The sequence below is a fragment of the Phyllobates terribilis genome, unplaced genomic scaffold (assembly GCF_046119375.1).
Source record: "Phyllobates terribilis strain yellow unplaced genomic scaffold, ASM4611937v1 Scaffold_1__5_contigs__length_1240528914, whole genome shotgun sequence".
Classification (NCBI taxonomy): domain Eukaryota; kingdom Metazoa; phylum Chordata; class Amphibia; order Anura; family Dendrobatidae; genus Phyllobates; species Phyllobates terribilis.
Genome location: NW_027362761.1, coordinates 529,538,232 through 529,562,615, shown reverse-complemented (window position 1 = coordinate 529,562,615; position 24,384 = coordinate 529,538,232). Strand labels below are relative to the sequence as shown.

The 24,384-nt window shown below is 42.3% G+C and overlaps 1 protein-coding gene across 4 annotated transcripts in view; it reads right to left on the bottom strand.

Moving 5' to 3' along the window:
- The window catches only part of ITGA2 (integrin subunit alpha 2), a 174,447-nt gene that overhangs the window by 84,445 nt on the left and 65,618 nt on the right, over nt 1-24,384 (bottom strand). For 2 of the 4 annotated variants that reach the window (XM_073680318.1, XM_073680317.1), the window contains 3 exons: nt 8,830-8,953; nt 4,387-4,493; nt 2,926-3,017 (listed from right to left, as the gene is read on the bottom strand). In XM_073680318.1, the coding sequence (XP_073536419.1) occupies nt 2,926-3,017; nt 4,387-4,450 (156 nt within the window). In that variant the 5' untranslated portion in view covers nt 4,451-4,493; nt 8,830-8,953. Of the gene's footprint in view, nt 1-2,925; nt 3,018-4,386; nt 4,494-8,829; nt 8,954-19,109; nt 19,288-24,384 lie in introns of those variants that run through there. The other 2 variants (XM_073680315.1, XM_073680316.1) reach the window with 2 other exon arrangements.

Genomic DNA, 24,384 nt, shown 5'->3' with positions numbered 1-24,384 from the left:
ATCCATCCATATCATCCATATCCATCCATCCATATACATCCATCTATCCATCCATGTCCATCCATCCATATCCATCTATATTCATCCATATATCCATCCATCCATATCCATCCATCCATCTATCCATATCCATGCATCCATATTCATCCATATCCATCCATATCCATCCATCCATATCCACCCATATCCATCCATCTATATCCATACATCTATATCCATCCATCCATATCCATCCATCCATCTGCATCCATCCATCTCCATCTATCCATATCCTTCCATTCATATCCATTCATCCGTCCATCCATACATCCATCCATGCATCCATATCCATCCATCTATATCCATCCATATCCATCTATCCATATCTATCGATCCATATCCATAGAGATAGATATGGAGATAGATAGATAGATAGATAGATAGATAGATAGATAGATAGATAGACATAGATGTACAGTACAGACCAAAAGTTCGGACACACCTTCTCATTTAAATATTTTTCTGTATTTTCATGACTATGAAAATTGTACATTCACACTGAAGGCATCAAAACTATTAATTAACATATGTGGAATTATATACTTAACAAAAAAGTGTGAAACAACTGAAAATATGTCTTATATTCTAGGTTCTTCAAAGTAGCCACCTTTTGCTTTGATGACTGCTTTGCACACTCTTGGCATTCTCTTGATCAGCTTCAAGAGGTAGTCACCGGAAATGGTCTTCCAACAATCTTGAAGGAGTTCCCAGAGATGCTTAGCACTTGTTGGCCCTTTTGCCTTCACTCTGCGGTCCAGCTCACCCCAAACTATCTCGATTGGGTTCAGGTCTGGTGACTGTGGAGGCCAGGTCATCTGGCGTAGCACCCCATCACTCTCGTTCTTGGTCAAATAGCCCTTACACAGCCTGGAGGTGTGTTTGGGGGTCATTTTCCTGTTGAAAAATAAATGATGGTCCAACTAAACGCAAACCGGATGGAATAGCATGCCGCTGCAAGATGCTGTGGTAGCCATGCTGGTTCAGTATGCCTTCAATTTTGAATAAATCCCCAACAGTGTCACCAGCAAAGCACCCCCACACCATCACATCTCTTCCTCCATGCTTCACGGTGGGAACCAGGCATGTAGAGTCCATCCGTTCAGCTTTTCTGCGTCGCACAAAGACACGGTGGTTGGAACCAAAGATCTCAAATTTGGACTCATCAGACCAAAGCACAGATTTCCACTGGTCTAATGTCCATTCCTTGTGTTCTTTAGCCCAAACAAGTCTCTTCTGCTTGTTGCCTGTCCTTAGCAGTGGTTTCTTAGCAGCTATTTTACCATGAAGGTCTGCTGCACAAAGTCTCCTCTTAACAGTTGTTGTAGAGATGTGTCTGCTGCTAGAACTCTGTGTGGCATTGAGCTGGTCTATGATCTGAGCTGCTGTTTACCTGCGATTTCTGAGGCCGGTGACTCGGATAAACTTATCCTCAGAAGCAGAGGTGACTCTTGGTCTTCCTTTCCTGGGGCGGTCCTCATGTGAGCCAGTTTCTTTGTAGCGCTTGATGGTTTTTGCAACTGCACTTGGGGACACTTTCAAAGTTTGCCCAATTTTTCAAACTGACAGACCTTCATTTCTTAAAGTAATGATGGCCACAGGTTTTTCTTTACTTAACTGCTTTTTTCTTGCCATAATACAAATTCTAACAGTCTATTCAGTAGGACTATCATCTGTGTATCCACCAGACTTCTGCAAAACACAACTGATGGTCTCAACCCCATTTATAAGGCAAGAAATCCCACTTATTAAACCTGACAGGGCACACCTGTGAAGTGAAAACCATTTCCGGTGACTGCCTCTTGAAGTTCATTAAAAGAATGCCAAGAGTGTGCAAGGAAGTCATCAAAGCAAAAGGTGGCTACTTTGAAGAACCTAGAATATAAGACATATTTTCAGCTGTTTCACACTTTTTTGTTAAGTATATAATTCCACATGTGTTAATTCATAGTTTTGATGCCTTCAGTGTGAATGTACAATTTTCAAAGTCATGAAAATACAGAAAAATCTTTAAATGACAAGGTGTGTCCAAACTTTTGGTCTGTACTGTATATACCTGGCTTCAGTGCGGCGCTCAGATGATTCAAGTAAGCTTCTTACTGGAGAGAGAGACCACAGCCCTGGACCTCTTCAACTCACAAAGAGTCCAGCTGACAGAGGAGTCCCTGCTCTTCCTGCAGGGGAATTGTCTTCAGTGCTGGGCAGCTCAGCTGATTCAGAATCAAGTGAGCTTATTATAGGGACCTGAGCACTGAAGCACTATGCAATAGTCGACACTGCTCGATACTCGATTGAACACCCCAATGATCAATAGAGTATCGAGCAGTGCTGAGCACGCTCGCCCATCACCATCTGAGACATGTGTTTTTTAATCAGAGTCAAAGATCAAAATTAACCATACAAATTTATGGGTCTGTGAAAAATCACTGACAGCAGATGCTGCCATCCGTGTGCAATACGAGTACTGTCATTTTTTCCGACTGTAATGGATAAGAAAAGCTTGGCAATTTATTTTTTCACTCTTTGTAATAAGAGAAAATCACTAATGAAAAACTGATGGTAAAAGCCGACTGACGAAACACTGATGAAAATCGAACCGTTGTTTTAAGTACGAGAAAGATCACATCTGAATGAGGCTGTATGCCGAGAACGGGGGTCCCATAACCCCTGTGCTGTCAACAGCCTCGGCTCTGTAAAAGTGAATAGAGAGCTCTGACTCTTAGAGTTTGGATCAGTGACCATTAAATTTTTGACATTTGTTGTCCTGAGATGCTGACTACAATGTCAAACTGATATTTAACACCATGGAAATTTGGCGGGATCTTTCCTGGTGCATCCATGTTAAATCCAGGAATATATCATCTAAGATGGTGCTTTACTTTAACATACCAGAAATCCACCTGTCTCTTCATTCCTTATCAGTGTCAGCCCAAGATTCATCTCGTCCTTTACCTCCGTAACATTTGGAATCACAGTTGTACCTACAAAGAAAATAACTGTTAGGCTACGTGCACTCCAAATCTTTTTGCTGAGTTTTTGCAGCAAAAAATGAGCAGTTTTTGAGGTGGATTTGAGAGTCTCAAATCAGTTCCAGCTCCAAAAGACCCCCAAAAAACTCTCACTGTGTACATAAGCTTACAAGAGAACTACTAAAACATGTAGACTGGGGCAGAGTCAGCAGAGTCATTTCATTATTAATGAGAGGCAAAGTTAAACAGGTAATCCCATTTTATAGTGTGCTTGGATATGCCATCACCTTATGATAATTTAATGAACGCAACCATGCTGCCGTTCCCTCTCTGCACAGCGGCACTTCCAGACTCCTTGCTGTGCAGGGAACTGCAGTGCGGCTACATCCACACAAAACATAGAAGGATATATTACGAAAGATGTTATAAATGGGGATGTAAATGGTCACTGTCCTCTCAACAAACTTTGCACAAATTAATATTAAATGCAAATATAAGAAACTGTGTAATACATCTGACTAGACTTTTGTCTTTAATAAAGAACCATTTGGTCGCCTCGCTCCATCTCCTCAAATTATCGTTTACTTTACAAACTTCTTCAACACAAGATGAATTGCCATCTCTCTGACGTATCTCATTACAGGTCCTGTAATATAGAAAGGGGACCAAGAAGCATAGCGAATTACAGGCAGAGAATCACAAAGGCTGGTATTGTTGCAGTTTTCTAGTAAGTGTTTTATCTCACTGCAGAGCTGGGTTCACAGCTATACTGCTCAATACTGCTGTATAATGTCCTTCATATTGCTGCTTCCGAACATTTGCAACATACAGAAAGGAGAGCAAAATCCTTCATGTCTATGTGCTGTGTATGTGATACAGCTAGTCTCTTCCTACCAGCACTAAGACAAGCGAAATTAAAGATTGAGCTTGCAGAGGTAAAAACTGTTGAAATATTCAGAATTCAAGTCGTGTTATCCCTCATGTATATATGCTCAGCAGCTTATTCTGAAAAGTCACCTGGCACAACAACTGCGCTTTACCATTAAAAGGGAACCTGTTATATAAAAAAATACTATTAACCTGCAGATATGGGGTTAGTCTGACTGTTAATAGTGTTTTAAAGACGCGGGGCGGGGGCTACCTCACTGAAAACCCGGATACCGGATTAAATGAACTCCAGGCAGCCTCCAGCTTTCAGTCATAGAGGCTCGGATTTAGTTAACACTCAGTACATAGTGAGCGGAAGCTGTAACCACACCCCGGCACTGACAGCCAGCTCTATCCGGCACTGACTGACAGCCAGCTCTATCCGGCACTGACTGACAGACAACTCTGTACTGATGCACTGTAGAGATTTTGTTTTATGTTGATAAACACTTACTTGGCAGGTTCATTCTCTCACACCTGGTTTGTGAGTTAAGATTACATTTATAGACATCTCCCATCCTGTTCTTGGGATATCCGCTCCAGGGAGAGCTCACCAATAACCTACAGAAAGAGACATGTGCTAGATTTAAAATACATTTTTAATAAAGGTCTAGATAGATATTACAGTGCAGTATTATACATACTAGTGAGTAATTTGGCTGGAAGCATGCAAATCACATATTTGAGGCTACATGACCGCTCAGCACCGGTGAATTTGATTTACATACTTCCGGCCACATTCCAACTAGACGTGTCCAGCCTCAGTCAATTCACTTGTATTGAGCGAGGTTGCACACGTCTAGTCAGCATGTGACTTCATGTATGAAAATCACATACTTGTGGTCATGTGCCCACCCACTCTAAGCACCAAAGAATCCTGACAACGTGCAGTGTGCACGCTATGGGGATTCAACAGTCTGCAGTCACATAGAGTGACTGCAGACTTTTGTGCCAATTCTGCAGAGCCCCTTTAAGCAGCAATAACTCAAAGTAAAGACCTTCTGTACTACTTTATAAATCTGTGACTTCATTCTGGAGAAATTTCAGCCCACACTTCTTTTCAATACTGCTGAAAGGGGTTGTCCATTGAAGATATTTGCTGGTGTGTTTGGGATAATTGTCTGGTTCCATGGCACAGGTTTGGCCAAGTTTTAGCTTTTGGATAGATGGTCCCATATTTGGCTTTAGAATATTTTTGTATACAAAGGAGCTAATGGTCAACACTGGTACACAGGTCCTGTAGCTAGAAAACAAGCTCAAATCCTTACCTCTCCACCACCATGCTTGACAGCTGGTAAGATGTTTTGTGCTGATATACTGTGTTTGGTTTATGCCAAAGGTGGTGCAGAGCTAAACATTATGACTAAACATCTCCATCTTAGTTTTGTCTGTCATTAAGACATTGTTCCAGAAGTCTTGCAGTGTCATGCGTATTGGGGCCAGGCAATATATCCAGCTCCTTAGACATATAGCTTCATTTGAAGAAAGTTGTCAGCACGACCCTCATCACGGTCAATAGTAAAAAAGACTGCCCCCTAGTGGGAGGTGCGGTGACAGTAATTTTTTCCCCTGTTTCTATGTAAAACCCATCAATGACGCTTCCTTCTGTAATAGATTCCTTCTCCATCGCAGCTCTGGCAGGAAGATGAATGTTGTCACTACTTTCTCTGTGCGTGTAACACGTTTTACAGAGAAGTCCGGATCTAATCCAGATGTGCGAATTAAGGCTCATTATGTATTTCCAACATAACCCCCTACTATGCTCATTCTAGAGACATCCGCATGTTCCCAATAAAAAGTTCAGAACAGATAAGGTAACCCATAAAGTGCCAGCGTCCAGAGCTTCTCCTGACATTTTACAGACATTTCACAAATTATCAGTAGCAATAATTCTCTTACGATATTCTCCATGTGACTTAATGGGGTCTGTAAACGTTCTGTCAAGGTTCCCATATACACAGTCAGTTGGCGGAAATCTCAAGCGATCATTTTAGCGCCAGTGTAAAGAAAACTATTAACAGGTAAGTATATTAAAACCCTTCCTCTCCCATTCTGAAAATGCCCCCCTTTTCCAAATGACCTTTGCACACGCTCATTAGACACTTCAATACGAAAGACAGGGGGCTGGATCTGACAATGGTGGCAATGTACAAGGGAAATTAGAGACTAAAAAGGTTTCAGTGGCAAGTGTGGGGTCTAAGGGGGAATGTTTCTGCTTGTGGAGAGTGACAAGCCAGGCCTGGCATGTCAGAGTGAGGAGCCTTATAAGTCATGCATGCTCCTCTGGGAAATAAAATATACAAATTGTCTCTTCAAAGAGGAAGAGGACTAGAACTCTAGCGCCATCTATTGGAAGCAGCGATCCTAAAAGTCAATATTAACTCTTTAACAAGCCTTGCAATATGACTTTGAAAATTGCAAGATCTCTATATTTTTTTTAATACAGATTGTGATATGTAAAACCAAAACTGCCCAAAAAAGCAAAAAAAAAAAACAACTACCGTATATTACACAATAGGCCATTTTTTGATGATAATTTACAGTTAAAGGTAAAGTTGTCTTCATGAGATAAACCCTTAAACAGTGCCATACTATGGATTGTTGTTAAAGGGAACCTATCAGCTGATATAGGCCACAATACAGAAAAACAAAATGCATCTGCTTACCACTTCAAGGTAACAATAGTAGCTTGTTGGCTGCGGTGCACGGACAATGGTGCGGAGCGGTTCCAAGGATGTGGATAAGGTAAAGTGGATAAGTCCAGCATCAATTGAAAAAGTTTAAAAAAAAAACTATTTATTTGGTCACACTAAAATTTTTAAAAAATATATTAAATTGAAAGAAATACTTGGCCAGGTGTTTCTTTTTTTTTGTCTTTGAAATTTTTGAGTGATCAAATAAATATGTTTGACGTATTCAATCGCGGATGCTGAAATTATCTACATACTGCCCAATCTATGTGCCATTATTTCAGCCAGGTATATTTGACTCTACAGCGTTTCGCAGAAAAACAAACTTTAAAAGTCGCCGGGGACCGAGCATGTGGGAGATTAGTGGTACCGGCAAGTTCCCGGTAGCTTCTCCCCGCCCACTCCCCTTGAGTGACAGGTCTCTCCCTGCATCCACGTAGAGGAAGAAACTTGTCAGTCAAGGAAAGCGGATGGGGAGAAGTTGCCGGGGACCCATTCATCCGACTAGTCTCCTGCTTGGCCCGGCAACTTTTAAAGTATATTTTTTCTGAAATGTCGCAGTGTTTCAGAGTCAAAACTACATGGCTGAGATAATGCAGCCAGTGCCTGACACATGTCGCCCATGCATCAGGCAGCATGTATCAACTGTCAGGTTCCCTTTAATGCGATTTTCACAATATTTTATGCAAAGTATGTATAAAACATATTATCTTGAGCTATCACTAGTTTAAAAAAACAAATAATGAATTAAAAAAAATGGTTGCCCTCATAGCCAAGTGTTTTTTACTCAAAGCATTTGGGAGGTGAAAGTATAATAATTAAAGCTTGCATATTAATGAGAACAAATGCCTTGTAATTGACAGACGACCACATAATACATCCTGCCTTGTATACTGGTAAATGTCCACATTTAATGTAACATCCTGTGCTGGATGAGGATGGAAGCTCTAAACCCAACATTTACAAATATTCTCCAGTGACGTCCCCGAATCCCACAATCTGAACATTTGCTGTTTATGGTTTGAAGTTTGTTTTTTTAAAAAAACAATCATTAATGCATTTCTTCCTAATAACCTCATACATTAAGAAAAATGTGTAAATTACTCTGCAGATTAAAAACCACATAGAGATAATGTATATAGGATGCAGAGTAAAGAACTATAATGACAACCTGCTTCCTATTGGAAAAAAAAAAGTTGTTGCTTGTTAGTTTTTGGCACCACTTAAATGAAATTCCATAGTGGGTTTTTGCTATGTAATCTGAGAGCAGGATAATGTAGGAGCAGAGACCCTGATTCCAGCGATGTGTCACTGACTGGACTGCTAGTTGTAGTTTCAGTAAAATAAGTGTTTTATCAGCATGTGATTATCACTAGAGGACTAGTTGCCTCATGCTTGTATAGTCCTCCTACTCTGAGTAACTCCGCCCCCATCACTGATTGGTAGCTTTCAGCCAATGCACACAGAAATCTGCCAATCAGTGGTGTGGGCGGGGTTATATAAGGCTTAGCATTTAGAGAACTGACACATGGATGGCATACAGATGACAAGCTGGATGAAAGCCGTCCGCTTTTCCATAACCTTGTACCTGACCTAAATGCCTTCCATAAACCTATAATATCTGTTGACCAACATCTATGTCCTAAGAACAAATGATGATCAAAATATCGAAATTCATTTTTCAAAATCAGGTTCAGCAGATTTTTCTCTAATGTATATGCACACATAGGTCCGTCCATATCCTCCTAAGCATAAAGTTAATATATTTTCAGGATATACGGTAAAATATGGTCCGTTGTGTTATGTAACATCAAACTGTATAAAAGTATTAAAATCGTACCCATCATGGTGAGTTCTGTAATATTTGCATGAAACTATTGTACTATTATTAGAGATGAAAGAATAAATTAGTAGGACCCTGGTCTAGCGGCCACTTCAGTATTCTATGGCCACCGAATCCGAACCACCTTGAACCTGCCGGCAATCTCTTCTGATTAGTGAGCCTGGCTCAACATCATGGTAGCATGCCGCAACCATGTTGTCATGCCAAGCCTACACATCATAAGAGACCGGGGGATTCCAGCAGGTTAGAGGGGGTTCACAGGGCTCCCATCTGGACCAGGGTCCTGTGAATTTATTTGCTCATCTTTAAAAATTCTACATCCACATTACACTACAAGTAAGTACATGTATGGCTCGATTCTTACCAGTTTCCATCTTGATTGCTAAACTGTTGTACTGCATACCCGAACTGTTCACCAGGTGGTCCAAAAAATACTTTATTCCCTGAAATTCCAACATTATATGCGATGCCAAATTTCAAAAAGAGTCCTGGAAAAAAAGAGACATAGAAAAGATAATTAAGTCGGAGTGGTTTAAAGGGAACCTGACAGCTACCACATGCCCCTCAAACCACCAACATGTATTTCTTCTTATGTTAATACCCTTTCTCACAAGCTCTTTGAGACACTATATTTCACTATACTATATGGCAAAAAAATATTTTATAAATTTATTTGCGATATACTTATTAGCGTAAGCATAGTCAAGGGGGCGTTAATTTTCCCAGTCTAGTCATCTCACTACTCATGTTACTCTATTACACACCTGTGTTTTAATCAGTTTCCCACTACTTTTTCTGGGATTTTTAGTCTAGTGGACAGTCCAATCAGTGACTGACAACTTTTTTTGTATAGGTGTGCATACAAACCCTTTAGGGGCATCACCAGAGTTAAAGCATTGTGGAAGAAAAAAAATGAAAATTTTACTTTTTTTTCCAGCAAAATATTGATTTAGCCCCAAATTTAATATTTCAAGGTTGTAACAGGACAAAATGGACCATACAATTTGTTGTGCAGTTTCTCCTGAGTACACCAAAAGCAGACATATGGTGGAAAACTACTGTTTGGGCGCACGGCAGGGCTCGGAAGGGAAGGATCACCCTTCCATTTTTGGAGCACAAAACTGTCTGGAATAGATAGCGGACGCTATGTCGCGTTTGAAGAGCCCCTGATGTGACTAAACAGTGGAAACTTCCCACAAGTGACATCATTTTGTAAGCTACACCCTTCAAAAAATGTATCTAGATATGTGGTGAGAACCTTGAACCTGCAGGTGCTTCACAGAAGTTTATAATGTTGAGCCATGAAAATAAAAAAATCACATTATTCCCACATAAATGTTGTTTTATCCACAAATTCTTCATTTTTACAAGGGTAACAGGAGAACATGGACCATATAATTTGTTGTGCAATTTCTCCTGCGTATACTGATACCCCGCATGTGGGAGAAAACTTCTGTTTGGATGCACGGCAGCGCTTGGAAGGGAAGGAGCACCAATTGACTTTTGGAGTGCAAATAGGCTGGAATAGATAGGGAACGCCATGTCGCATTTGCAGAGCCCCTGATGTGCCTAAACAGTGAAAACCCCACACAAGTGACCCCATTTTGGAAACTACACCCTTCAAGTAACTTATTTAGAGATGTGGTCAGCACCTTGAGCTCACATAGCTCAACGTTATAAAATTAAGAAAATAAAAAGAATACATTTTTTCTCTAAAAATGTTGCTTTAGCCCTAGGTTTTTCCTTTTAACAATGGGAAAAAGAGAAAATGGACCCAAAATATGTTGTTCGATTCATCCTGAGTACATTGGTACCCTATATGTGGTGGAAAATTACTGTTTGGGCACACGGCAGGGCTCGGAAGGGAAGGAGAGCCAATTGAATTCTGGAGAGTAATTTCGGCTGAAATAGATTGTGAATACCATGTCACATTTGAAGAGCCCCTGATATGCAAAAACAGTGGAAACCCCCACATGTGACCCCATTTTGGAAACTACACCTCTTGACAAATTCATCTTGTTATTATTACATAAACACCTAATTTATTGTGCAGAGTATGGACACAAAGTCTCTTTACATAGAGAAACAGGAATTAACAGTTCTCTTAACTAATGCATTATTTTTCCAAATAAGTAGTTTTTACTATAAAATCCATTATCTTCTTGTGAACACTCTGAAAGATGAGACCACGTATAGATCTGAGACAACTCGCCTCCAATCCCACATCCTGAAGCTAATAATACATCCAGAAGAAAAGCTGCCGCGGTTCGGAAGCCACATGCCGCATTTTGTTATCCGCCGATTTACAAGTTACTGTTAGTTTATTTTACTAATATCTTAAAACACATTAATGTTTTCATGTTTTTCACGAGTTTATTGACTAATGCTCTCTGCTTATTGGAAATATGGGTACGAATACTAAAATATAATACAATCTGGAAGCATAATACTGCAAAAACTATTGCAGAACTGAGCCCAAACATTTGTAATGAATTTTAAAAAAAATTTGAAGGATTTATTAATAGAAGATAGAAAATTGCAAACTTAATAAGAACTGCAGCGCATATGAATCCTCGGTATCCCACTTTTGTATCTATGAAGACCCACATAGAGGAGGTGAATCGAGGTGAGACACATACAGGTGTATCTCAGTAAATTAGAATATCATCAAAAAGTTAATTTATTTCAAATCTACAATACAAAAAGTGAAAGTCGTATATTATGTAGAGTCATTACAAACAGAGTGATCTATTTCAAGTGTTTATTTCTGTTAATGTTGATGATTATGGCTTACCGCCAATGAAAACACAAAAGTCATTATCTCAGTAAATTAGAATACTTTATAACAACAGCTTCAAAAATGTTTTTACAATCCGAAATGTTGTCCTACTGAAATGTATGTTCAGTAAATGCACTCAGTACTTGGTCGGGGCTCCTTTTGCATCAATTAGTGCATCAATGCGGCGTGACATGGAGGCGATCAGCCTGTGGCACTGCTGAGGTGTTATGGAAGCCCAGGTTTCTTTGATAGCAGCCTTCAGCTTGTCTGCAATGTTAGGTCTGGGGTCTCTCATCTTCCTCTTGACAATACCCCGTAGATTCTCTATGGGGTTAAGGTCAGGCGAGTTTGCTGGCTAATCAAGCACAGTGATACTGTTGTTTGTAAACCAGGTATTGGTACTTTTGGCAGTGTGGACAGGGGCCAAGTCCTGCTGGAGAATGAAATTTCCATCTCCAAAAAGCTTGTCGGCAGAGGGAAGCATGAAGTGCTCTAAAATGTCCTGGTAGACGGCTGCGCTGACTTTGGTCTTGATAAAACACAGTGGACCTACACCAGCAGATGACATGGCTCCTCAAACCATCACTGATTGTGGAAACTTCACACTAGACCTCAAGCAGCTTGGATTGTGGCCTCTCCACTCTTCCTCCAGACTCTGGGACCTTGTGGAGTGAGTCAATGACTGCCTTCTGGACATATGTCACGTCAGCAGTCTTCATCATGATTGTGGAGCCTACTGAAACAGACTAAGGGACTTTTTTAAATGGGTAGGAAGCCTTTGCAGATGTTTTTTGTTAATTATTTTAATATACTGAGATAATGACTTTTGTGTTTTCATTGGCTGTAAGCCATAATCATCAATATTAATATAAACACTTGAAATAGATCTTTCTGTAATGACTCTATATAATATAGGAGTTTCACTTTTTGTATTGAAGAAGTGAAATAAATTAACTTTTTGATGATATTCTAATTTAGTGAGATGCACCTGTAAGTTACAGTCTATGGAGCGTTGCCGAAATCACTGAACCCCTGGCGAACTTTCCAAGTATATTGGGTTAAATGTATAAAACAACATGACATTAGAATTTCTAGGAGGAAATATTTAAAATTTTCTTATTACTTAGGGATATTTGTAGAAAAGGATTTATTACTAGTGATGAGCGCAAGTGCTCGTTACTAGAGCTTGCTGAGGGTGCTCGGGTATGCACCAAGTATCACGGCTGCTCGAGTGAGATGTTCAAGTCCCTGCAGCCGCATGTTTCCCAGCTGTTAGTCAACCACAAAACATGCGGGAATTGCCTGACATAAATGGGCAATCCCCGCATGTTTTGTGGCTGTCTAACAGCTGGGAAACATGCGGCCATGGGGACTTGAACATCTCACTCGAGCAGCCGTGATACTCAGTGCATACCCGAGCACCCTCGGCAAACTAGAGTAACGAGCACTTGCGCTCATCACTAATTATTACTAGAGGATTAGCATTTTTCTGCACTAATTATACTTGAGCATTAGCCATCCATTAGCTTTTTTCATTGTTTTAGAGGGACTTTCTCAGCACAAAGTGACTGTTCAACGAAGTACAGGCGCTCGGTGCAGAAGGGCGTGTCCGATTATTTAACTGCATGTTCCCACCTGCTTGTTTTCCTTCAATGTCCACCTCCCCCTCTTCTTTAAATGACAGATCTGGTTTCATAGAGCCAGAGCAGGGTGGAAAAAAGGGAAAACAAGCAGGTAAGAAGACTTTGGTCCCACCATAATGCACTGAGTGACTGTGCTTGGTTTGAACAGTCATTCTGTGCTGACAGAGCTCCTTTAAACATGGACAGTAGAGGTAACCTTTGCCGTAATTATTCTCACACTCGCACATTGGCAATGGACAATATACAAAATGACACGTGGTGTCAAACTTTATAGTTTTATAACCTATTTATAAAGAAAAATTATCACTTCAACCTCAAGGATAGAACATTGGCATAATTACAAAAGATCTGCTTACCTCCCCATTCACACTTTTCTATTCGGTCATGACGCGCCCCCAGGGCAGTGGGGTACTCGGCGTCCGGGCCTATGAATGCTGGGGGGGGAATATGTCACAGTGGCTGGCCCGGTCCGTGGCCCAGGGCGATCAACAAAAAGGGGAAAGTTTATATGGGATTTGTAGTTTGATCGTGACGCACCTGTGGTTTCTGGTAATTTGTACCAGCGCTGCTGCAGACCTCTGAGGCAGTTGATAAGGCAGCTGGGATGGAACAGCTCCCCACAGGTGGAGCAGGCCTCAGGGCAGTGTAGAGTTTGATGGTGGGTGGTGATGCTGGGACTTGTGGTGCAGGAGAGATGGCGCAGCAGGAGTAACTGACAGAGACAGAGGATTCGCTTCAATACCTTTACTGGTGCGGATGTCAGGTACGGTCCAGGGTATTCGGTAGGAAGGGTGCACTTCAGGACTTCTCCCCAGTGAGCGGGTATAAGGCCTCCTGGTCCGTGTCTCCTTCTCTCTAAGCTCCTGGCCAGCCTGCAACTGGGCCTTGCTTTTGTGTCGTGCTGTTCCTTCACCTGTCACTTGGTAGTAGGACCTTCCGCTGGTAACCACTATCCCTGGGCTCCGGGGCCTTCATGGTTCCTGGTCTTGTGTGGGTCTAGCTTCAGGTCGGCCAGGGACTTGTAGTTCTCCTGGTATGCCGGTAATCCCTACTGGGTATAAAGGACCCTGTAGGCGCGGACCCGGTGTCCGGTTTACGTTCTGGGGTGAGCCTATGATGCTCTTCTGCCCCCTTATCACTTCTCTCCTCTGCTTCTTGCCTCCGGCCACACTCGGGGCCCCTCAGGCTTCTACTCGTGCTGCAGGCCTTGGCTCGCCTAAGCACAGCAGCCAACGTGCTGCGTCTTCACTGATCTCCTAGCGTCAGCACACTCTTGACTACCTAACTCCACCCTCCAGTATATATATCCCTATCTGGGCTCCCTCTGGTGGTCTGATGTGGAAGGGTGGAGGTGTTTGTATGTAATGAGGGCCTCTTGTGGAGAAGTCCGTCCATGCACCCTTTTGGGTTCTGTGGTACCTGTGCACAGCAGGGTGCCACAGTCACATTACATATAAAAACAAGGGTAATCAGATCAGGACAAAGTAATAGTGTCCCACACACTTTCATAGTGCTGTCCTCGTGTGCCACACAGTAAGAAAGTCCCACACAGTGATTATGCCTCTTTGGTGCCCACTCATAGTAATGAAGTCCCCTTAGGGCCAATACAGTACCTTAGTTACCTATATACAGAGTATGATGTTCGTTTAGTTTTCTACACAGTATGACCCTCTTAGTTGTACCCCACACAGTTTGTTGTCTTCTTAGTGTTCATACAAAGTATAAAGTCACTTGGGTACCCCCCACACAACGTATTGACTCCTTCCTGCCCCACAGTATACTGCCCCCTCAGTACTCTCACACAGCCTCATGCCCTATTATTGTTCCAACACAGTATGATCCTTCCTTAATAACCCCAACTTAGTACATTGCCCCCTTCATGTCCCCTGTATAGTATAATGTCCCCATAAAGTATAATGCCCTATAAGTGCCTCAACACAGCATGATGCCACTTTATTGCACACAGTATCATGTCCTATTAATGCCTCCACAAACTATAATTTCCCCTTTATGATTCCATATAGTATAGTATCCCACCGCATAGTATAATGACCCATTAGCATCCCCCCAACAGAATGATGCCCTGTCAGTGCCCCCTGATACCCTGGGTCCAATGATAGTTACGCCCTTTCTCAAGAAGAATGTGCGCCTGCAAAATGGGAAAGGTGTTTCACTGCCCATTTGGCTGCAATGATCATGTGGATGTTATTAAAAGGGGGGTCCCATCCTCAAAACCAAATTAAAGGGGGTCCCATCCTCAAGACCAAATTAAAGGGGGGTGTGATCCTCAAGACCAAATTAAAGCTGGGTCCCATCCTCAAGACCAAATCAAAGGGGGGGTCCCATTCTCAACACCAAATTAAAGGGGGGTCCAATCATCAAGACTAAATTGGAGAGCAGCTAAGAAAGAGCAACTGATGCTCTGGCAGTCCTGACTCGTCCATGTGTTACATACTTGGCAATTTACTGAAATTTTTTGTCATTTAAGGGTACAATCACAAAAGACATATCCACTGAGGATATCCACACCAAACGAGGTGGATATTGCTGCTAAAAAAAAAAAAACTCCTGTGGATTTACCACATAATTAACCCTTTACATTGCAAAAGGTGATATCAATGGTGAAAATCGCCAGCATTATTGCAGCAAAATCCGTCTCGTTTTGTGTGGATTTTACCACGTTGGATTTGCTGCACATTTTCTCCACAGCATGTGTATCAGGACTTGTGTGTGTTTCTTGTAGCATCCACGCCCATCCTTTTACATGGGAAAATAAAACCGCTCGTAGCGAATGTCAATCTTTAAAATAGGAAGGAAATCATTTACCTTCAGTTTACACGTGACAATGATGGTTAGGGGTTTCATGCAATCGTTTCTTATTGTTATTATTATTATTTTTTTGCCCACATAAAAAGGTACAAACGATGTTAAACAACTTTTTTCTCATTTGTCATCACTGGGCAGATTTGCACTGGTGCAGCGTTTGGGTATGAACATTCCCTATGAGCAATCTTCACCCTGCGGCAATGTCAATGTGAATCAATGTCAATCTGCCCTGTATGTTACACACTGATATTATAGACACAGAAACACCATGCACTTTTTATACACAGATGTAGCAAATCCGACAATTTCCTAAGCACAGTATTGGTGTAGCCGTGCTGGTCAATTCGCATACAAATGATTGGCATTCATGGAACGCAGATTGGTCAATTGAGGATTACAACATCCATATATGCTGCATATACATGCTTACTGGTTACCCCCCTGCTGTTCCAGCACAGCAGTGTACCACTGAGACTGGTGATTGGCTGCAGCACAGTCACATATATTTTATGACACATCACTGCTGCAGCCGAGTAGACAGTGACAGGCAGGGAAGACTAGGGCAGCAGCACTGGAACTGCAGCAGGATTTGCTCTATCATAAGTAGCGGTAGTATTTGCTCTATCATCATTTTATCACAATTCCTTATAAAGGGTTACTGTCATAATCCCGCCACTCTGTGTCCTAGGGACACAGTGAGCGACAGCTCGGTCATCCTATAGCATGCAGAGCGGTGCTGGGCTGTCAGTTTTGTGTATGGAATTTCCTTGCTGCCCAATTAGGCCTACTGGAAATCCTCCAGGAGTCGCCCTTTTGGGGTGATTGCTTGGCCATTTAGCTGGTTGGCTATGCTCGGACTATTGCCAGTCATAGCTTTCAGCTCAGTGGTATGTTGCTCTGTGCTCAGGTCTTTGTTGCCGGACCTTGTATTTGCCTTTTGACTACCTATTTATACTATCCCTTTAGCCTTGACACACTCTGACCTTGGAATTCTGACCTCGGACTATGACTTGACTATACCTTTGCTTCTCCCCTCTGTTTATGATATACGCTCCTTGCTTTTGACCTCAAACTCCCTGACTTCCCCGACTCACGGCTTGTCTGTGAGAAGTGACTCTGTCACAGTCACTTCCATGTTCTGTCTTCAGGAGCGCACTGCTGCCTTACTTCCTTCTTTCCCGGTTTCTGATTGATTTACAGTTCGGAACAGCGACATGGTTTCACGACTGGTCTATACTGTGCGCTCTCCAATGCTGCTAGAAGAGGCAGCTTTGCTTCTTAAGCAATCGATGAGTTGCAGAGTGACTGAAGCTGACCAGATGCAGCAATATAGTAAACTTCAGTGCAGCGCTTATAAGCTCTATAGATAAGAGCTTGTAAGCGCTGCAATCCTTTTTCTATGAAAATGGCTACTGTTTACAGAATGCAGCTGCAACCCAGGCAATAAGCAGTAAGCTATAAAATAAGAGGTTATAAGGAAAGGATTTTACAATCACTTTGCAATTTTAACCATTATGTTGAGTAAGCCCCCATAATTAGAATCTTAATAAAGAGAAAGACTAGGAAAGGATTCTGCAATTTTCCAGCTTTCCTTGGGAACATCTGAACTTTCCAAGACAAACCAATGTCCCTTATAGACTCTATGGAGAAATATACAGCACCTTATCTTAATGACTTTCCCTGTTACTGTCTAAAAGTATTTTTCATTTCTTGGAAGTGGCTGAGAACAGGACTACACACCCGGGTTAGATGTTCAGAGTGATGGACATCCAGGCCACCTACAATAAGTGACTCATAATAACATTATGTTTACACTGTATTACTACTACGTGCTGACACCATCCATCTCCAGACTCAAAACACTCGAATCAATGGATTATGCAACAGCCGTCTATAGGAACCGTCATGATCGTATACAGACAGGATGTTAGTCAACGTGATGTAAGAATTTTCTATGAACAGATGATCAAGCTACAAATTCTAGCAGGAAGCTGCTGTTATAGTGGCAGTAAAAACAAAATGAGCAATTACCCTGCAATAAATAAACAGCAATAGTGCATGAAAATAATAGAGGGTACTTGGTTAACATAATTTTGATCAAAAAACGTAAAAGCCATCCCACCACTTCATGGTGACCCTAATCGGAAAGGTCCTAACCTCTAGTATTAAAACCTTACCATATGTCTAATGACGTAAATGTGAATAAGGGCCAAGAAGGACCGATGCCCCGACTAATGGACACCAGCAGTGGGGAGATATAAACGTTACATCGGGGACTCAGTCCTTCTTGGCCCTTATTCACATTTACGTCATTAGACATATGGTAAGGTTTTAATATTAGAGGTTAGGACAGTCTCAAATATTATTTATCTCACTTTTATAGCGCCATTAATTCAACAGTGCTCTACAGACATTATCATCACTGTCCCCATTGGGAATCACAATCTAGATTCCCTATCAGTATGTCTTTGGAGTGTGGGAGGAAACCGGAGAACCTAGAGGAAACCCACAAAAACACGGGGAGAACATACAGACTCCTTGCAGATGTTGAACCCTGGATCCCAGCGCTGCAAGGCTGCACTGCTAACCACTGAGCCACCGTGCTTTAAGGATAAATGCATATGTAGTGTGTTTACTTCCGTGCATACAATGGTATCAATGAAGCAGATGAGGTTTTAAAAATGTCATCTACATACACATTGCAGAAATTTTCCCCACAGCAATTGTCATTCGGTGAATGTCAATTCTTTGTGCAGAACTGTGAATTTCATCGTTTGACGGAGAAATCTGAAGCAAATCTGATATAAAATCTGCATGTAACATATGAATTTTACCTCTCACCTGCCAAACTTTGGGGCAAAACTGATTGGAAATCCTTTCTAAATATTTCCATTTTTGTTTTTTGTGAAATTCCTCATAACATAGCAGACATGGGTGTGCAAAGAAATCATGAGGCCCCTAGCAGAAGTCCAAATTGTCTGACATCCTCACCGATCAGGCATTCTTACTCCAGCGGGTGCTCTTCTTCAGTACTTGGCAGAGGCCGTTACACATTGAATGAAGATGCGCTGTTCAGCTCCGCTCAATGTTAACATGTGGCCACTGGTGGAGCTAATATAAGCTGATCATTGCTGGGTGTCGGACCCCCAATGATCTGATATTGATTATCTATCCTAGAAAAAAATTGGCATGAAAGCTTAACCACTATAACTTTTCTTACTTGCACCATAAGTGCCCTGCTGCTTGAGTGGTCATCGTACCCCTGATTAATTCACATTCTTACCGCCTGGCGTTGTTACTGTGATTGCTGCATGATTTATCAGATCACAAGAATAAATCACTATTTCAAGGGTATTGACAACATGTTTTACAGAATAGAACCCTCTAAAAATTAACCTTTAATCGATATTTCTTGCATCGCTGGGGTCCTGGGTTCAAATCCCACCACGGACAACATCTGCAAGGAGTTTGTATGTTCTCCCCGTGTTTTCGTGGGTTTCCTCCGGGTTCTCTGTTTTCCTCCCACACTCCAAAGACATACTGATAGGGAATGTAGATTGTGAGCCCTGATGGAGACAGTGATGATGATGTCTGTAAAGCGCTGTAGAATTAATGGCGATATATAAGTGAGTAAAATAAATATTAATTAAAATATTGACCTATAAAACACATACAGTGCTGAAAAATAGACAAAAGTGCAGTGCTTAAAGTGACACAGTGCAAAACCAGCAAAACATTCGGCTATATACCATGCAGCCATTTCTATAATATTTTCTTTTTCGGGAAATATCCAAATACTGGATGCTATCTCCATTGATTCATTTTCCTGGTTGTGTGTTCCTAATCCAATACATACTCAACAGGTATAAAGCAATTAGTCACCAGCGAGATAAAAATGAAGGCTATCAGCAGGATATCTGATATTTATGGGTCCCACCTTCTCCTAATGAAGCGAGATTAAACGGGGAAACGCGTCGAGAAACGCGAGATATCTCCATCAAGAGATAAGTAACCTGGTCTATCATATCCAATACTATATCTGAGTGAAGCTTAATTAAGTCTTCTTTGAATGTTATCACACTAAGGTTACTTACTCGCACACCCCAGATGGGGATTTATCTGTGATTATTATCCACTATCTTTAATGGAGTGTTTTTTGTCTATATCGATGTTGCCTGATGATGCAGGGCTGTCTACTACCCTCCATTGTTGGTGGTTATATATCATCTATACAGGGGGTGGTTACAACTAGGGGGTGTTTATTTCAATATGTTTTTTTTAGATATGATAAAAATGACACCCCCATTTGTGATATGTATACGGTCTAATATATTTATGGGAGTAGAATTTGACCAGACTGACGTCTTACACTCCTGCTCTATATTCTGCCCTTTTTTTTTATTTTTATCTCAGTGGTGACTGATTGCTCTGTACCTATAGAGTATGTATTGGATTAGGAACACACAACCAGGAAAATTAATCAATGGAGATAGCATCCAGGATATTTCCCAGAAAGAAAATATATAGAAATGGCTGCATGGTATATAGCAGAATGTTTTGCACTGTGTGCACTTTTGTCTATTTTTCTGTGTTCAGCAATGTGCGTGTTTTATAGGTCAATATTTTAAGTAATATAAAAGGTTAACTATATGACTTATCCCTCCAGATTTACTGTGAGACATCAATGAGAAAAATTACTAATGTAACTCTAGATTAGTGTTGAGCCACCCCCGTAGTGTTCGGGTTCGGTTCAGTTCGTCGAACACCGGGATGTTCGAGGAACTGTTCGTCGAACTGTTCGTCGAACACCTTAGAACACCGTCGAACACCGTTAAAACCAATGGCAGGCAAACAAAAACACATAGAAACACATAGAAAACACCTGCAAAGGTGTCCAAAAGCTGACAAACTGCTCAGAAGACACTCTGTTTAAAAAAGCCGGCCGGCAAATTCAGCAGCGGCATACACCGGTACCCGACAATTTAGACAAGAAGGAATAGAGCATCACACATAGATTAGATAGATAGAAACATGTCAGTCACACATATAAGAAGCACAGTGACAGTGTTGGTTACTGCATTTGTCATTTAGTGTAAAGGATTTATTAAAAAAAATATTAGTGTTTTCATGCACCGTCTCTTTAAAAAAGCCGGCCGGCAATTCAGCATCTGTACCCGACAATTTAGAACAGAAAGAATAGAGCTTCACACATAGATTAGATAGATAGAAACATGTCAGTCACATATATAATAAGTACAGTGATAGTGTTGCTTACTGTACTTGTCATTTAGTGTAAAGGATTTATTTAAAAAAATAATAGTGTTTTCATGCACTGTCTCTTTAAAAAAGCCGGCCGGCAATTCAGCAGCGGTACCCGACAATTTAGAACAGAAAGATAGAGCATCACACATAGATTAGATAGATAGAAACATGTCAGTCACATATATATGAAGTACAGTGATAGTGTTGGTTACTGTACTTGTCATTTAGTATTAAAATAAAGGATTTATTATTAAAAAAATTGGCGTGGGGTTCCCCTTAATTTTAGGCTCTAGCGGAGGTTAAGCAGACGGCTGGGGCAGATGTTTGAAGCCTGGGAAGGGGGTAATACCCACGGAGCTTCCCAGGCTACTAATATCAGCCCCCAGCTGAATACATAGCCTTTACTAGCTATTAAAATGGGGGACCCCCCAAAAAAAATGACGTGGGGTCCCCCCTAATTTAATAGCTAGCAAAGGCTAGGCAGACAGCTGGGGGCTGATATTAATAGCCCAGGAAGGGAGCCATGAATATTGGCCCCCTCCCAGGCTAGAAACACCAGCCGTCAGCCGCCCCAGAAATGGCGCATTCATAGGATGCGCCAATTCTGGCACTTAGCCTCGCTCTTCCACGCTGCCCTGGTGCGGTGGCAGGGGGTAATAGGGTTGGGGTTGATGTCAGCTTATAATGCCAGCTGACATCAAGCCCAGGTTAGTAATGGAGAGGCGTCTATAAGACACCCCCATTACTAACCCCATAGTCAAAGTTAAAAAAAACACAAACACCCAGAATAAAGTCCTTTAATTGAAATAAAGACACAATCCTTTATTGTTCTAAATTAAACCATACCTACCATCACGCCCATTCCAGCTGAAGCCAACGATCTCCTGCAATAAAAGAAAAATAATAAAGCAACCTCATCCTTACCTTTCCATGGTTCCCACGACAGCTTCAGCTCTGCTACATCGAGATGACAGGCTGGACCGCAGCAGAACGCCGCCATCCAGCCTGTCATCCCGCAGACACTGAGAAGCGCAGGCTTGCTTGCGCTGCTCAGCGTCTCTCTGTGACGACATCCAGATGAGCCGAGTTCATGTCCAATGAACTCGGCTCACCTCATGCACGTCACTGACAGCGTGGGAAAATTCTCACGCTGAAGCGCTGATTGCAGGAGAATTTTCCCACGCTGTCAGTGACGTGCAGGAGGTGAGCTGAGTTCATTGGACATGAGCTCACCTCATGCACATCACTGACAGCGTGGGAGAATTCTCCTGCACTCAGCACTTCAGCGTGAGAATTTTCCCACGCTGTCAGTGACGTGCATGAGGTGAGCCAAGTTCATTGGACATGACCTCGGCTCATCTGGATGCCGTCACAGCGAGACAGTGAGGAGCGCAAGCAAGCCTGCGCTTCTCAGTGTCTGCGGCATGACAGGCTGGATGGCAGCGTTCTGCTGCGGTCCAGCCAGTCATCTCGATGTAGCAGAGCTGAAGCTGTCGTGGGAACCATGGAAAGGTAAGGATGAGGTTGGTTTATTATTTTTCTTTTATTGCAGGAGATCGTTGGCTTCAGCTGGAATGGGTGTGATGGTAAGTATGGTTTAATTTAGAACAATAAAGAATTGTGTCTTTATTTCAATTAAAGGACTTTATTCTGGGTGTTGTGTTTTTTTTAAATACTTTACTAGAAATTCATGGCGGTCATGTCTAATACTGGCGTGACCCCATGAATTTTGGGCTTGGGGCCAGCTGATAATACCAAGCTGGCCCTAACCCCTTTATTACCCAGTGAGCCACCGCACCAGGGCCCTGGATGAGTTGGGTACAGCGCCAGAAGATGGCGCTTCTATGAACGCGCCATTTTCCGGGGTGGCTGCGGACTGCAATTTGTAGCGGGGGGGGGCCCAGAAAGCTTGGGCCTCCCTGCGCTGCAGATTCCAGCCCCCAGCTGCCTAGTTGTACCTGGCTGGACACAAAAATAGGGCGAAGCCCCACGTACTTTTTTTTTAATTATTTCATGAATTTCATGAAATAATTAAGAAAAAAAGGCCTTCCCTATATTGTTGTGTCCGGCCAGGTACAAATAGGCAGCTGGTGGATGGGGGCAGCCCGTTCCTGCCTGCTGTACCTGGCTGGACACAAATATAGTGCGAAGCCCCACTTCAATTTTTTTAAATTATTTCAGGAAATTCATGAAATAATTAAAAAAAAATTGACGTGGGGCTTCGCACTATATTTGTGTCCAGCCAGGTACAGCAGGCAGGAACGGGCTGCCCCCAACCACCAGCTGCCTATTTGTACCTGGCCGGACACAACAATATAGGGAAGGCCTTTTTTTCTTAATTATTTCATGAAATTCATGAAATAATTAAAAAAAAAGTACGTGGGGCTTCGCCCTATTTTTGTGTCCAGCCAGGTACAACTAGGCAGCTGGGGGCTGGAATCTGCAGCGCAGGGAGGCCCAAGCTTTCTGGGCCCCCCCCCGCTACAAATTGCAGTCCGCAGCCACCCCGGAAAATGGCGCGTTCATAGAAGCGCCATCTTCTGGCGCTGTACCCAACTCATCCAGGGCCCTGGTGCGGTGGCTCACTGGGTAATAAAGGGGTTAGGGCCAGCTTGGCATTATCAGCTGGCCCTAAGCCCGAAATTCATGGGGTCACGCCAATATTAGACATGACCACCATGAATTTCTAGTAAAGTATTTAAAAAAAACACAACACCCAGAAAAAAGTCCTTTAATTGAAATAAACACACAATTCTTTATTGTTCTAAATTAAACCATACTTACCATCACGCCCATTCCAGCTGAAGCCAACGATCTCCTGAAATAAAAGAAAAATAATAAAGCAACATCATCCTTACCTTTCCATGGTTCCCATGACAGCTTCAGCTCTGCTACATCGAGATGACAGGCTGGACCGCAGCAGAACGCTGCCATCCAGCCTCTCATCCCGCAGACACTGAGAAGCGCAGGCTTGCTTGCGCTCCACAGTGTCTCTCTGTGAGGGCATCCAGATGAGCCGAGTTAATGTCCAATGAACTCGGCTCACCTCATGCACGTCACTGACAGCGTGGGAAAATTCTCCTGCACTCAGCGCTTCAGCGTGGGAGAATTCTCACACTGAAGCGCTGAGTGCAGGAGAATTCTCCCACGCTGTCAGTGACGTGCAGGAGGTGAGCTGAGTTCATTGGACATGAGCTCACCTTATGCACGTCACTGACAGCGTGGGAAAATTCTCCTGCACTCAGCGCTTCAGCGTGGGAGAATTCTCACGCTGAAGCGCTGAGTGCAGGAGAATTCTCCCACGCTGTCAGTGAAGTGCAGGAGGTGAGCTGAGTTCATTGGACATGAGCTCACCTTATGCACGTCACTGACAGCGTGGGAGAATTCTCCTGCACTCACCGCTTCAGCG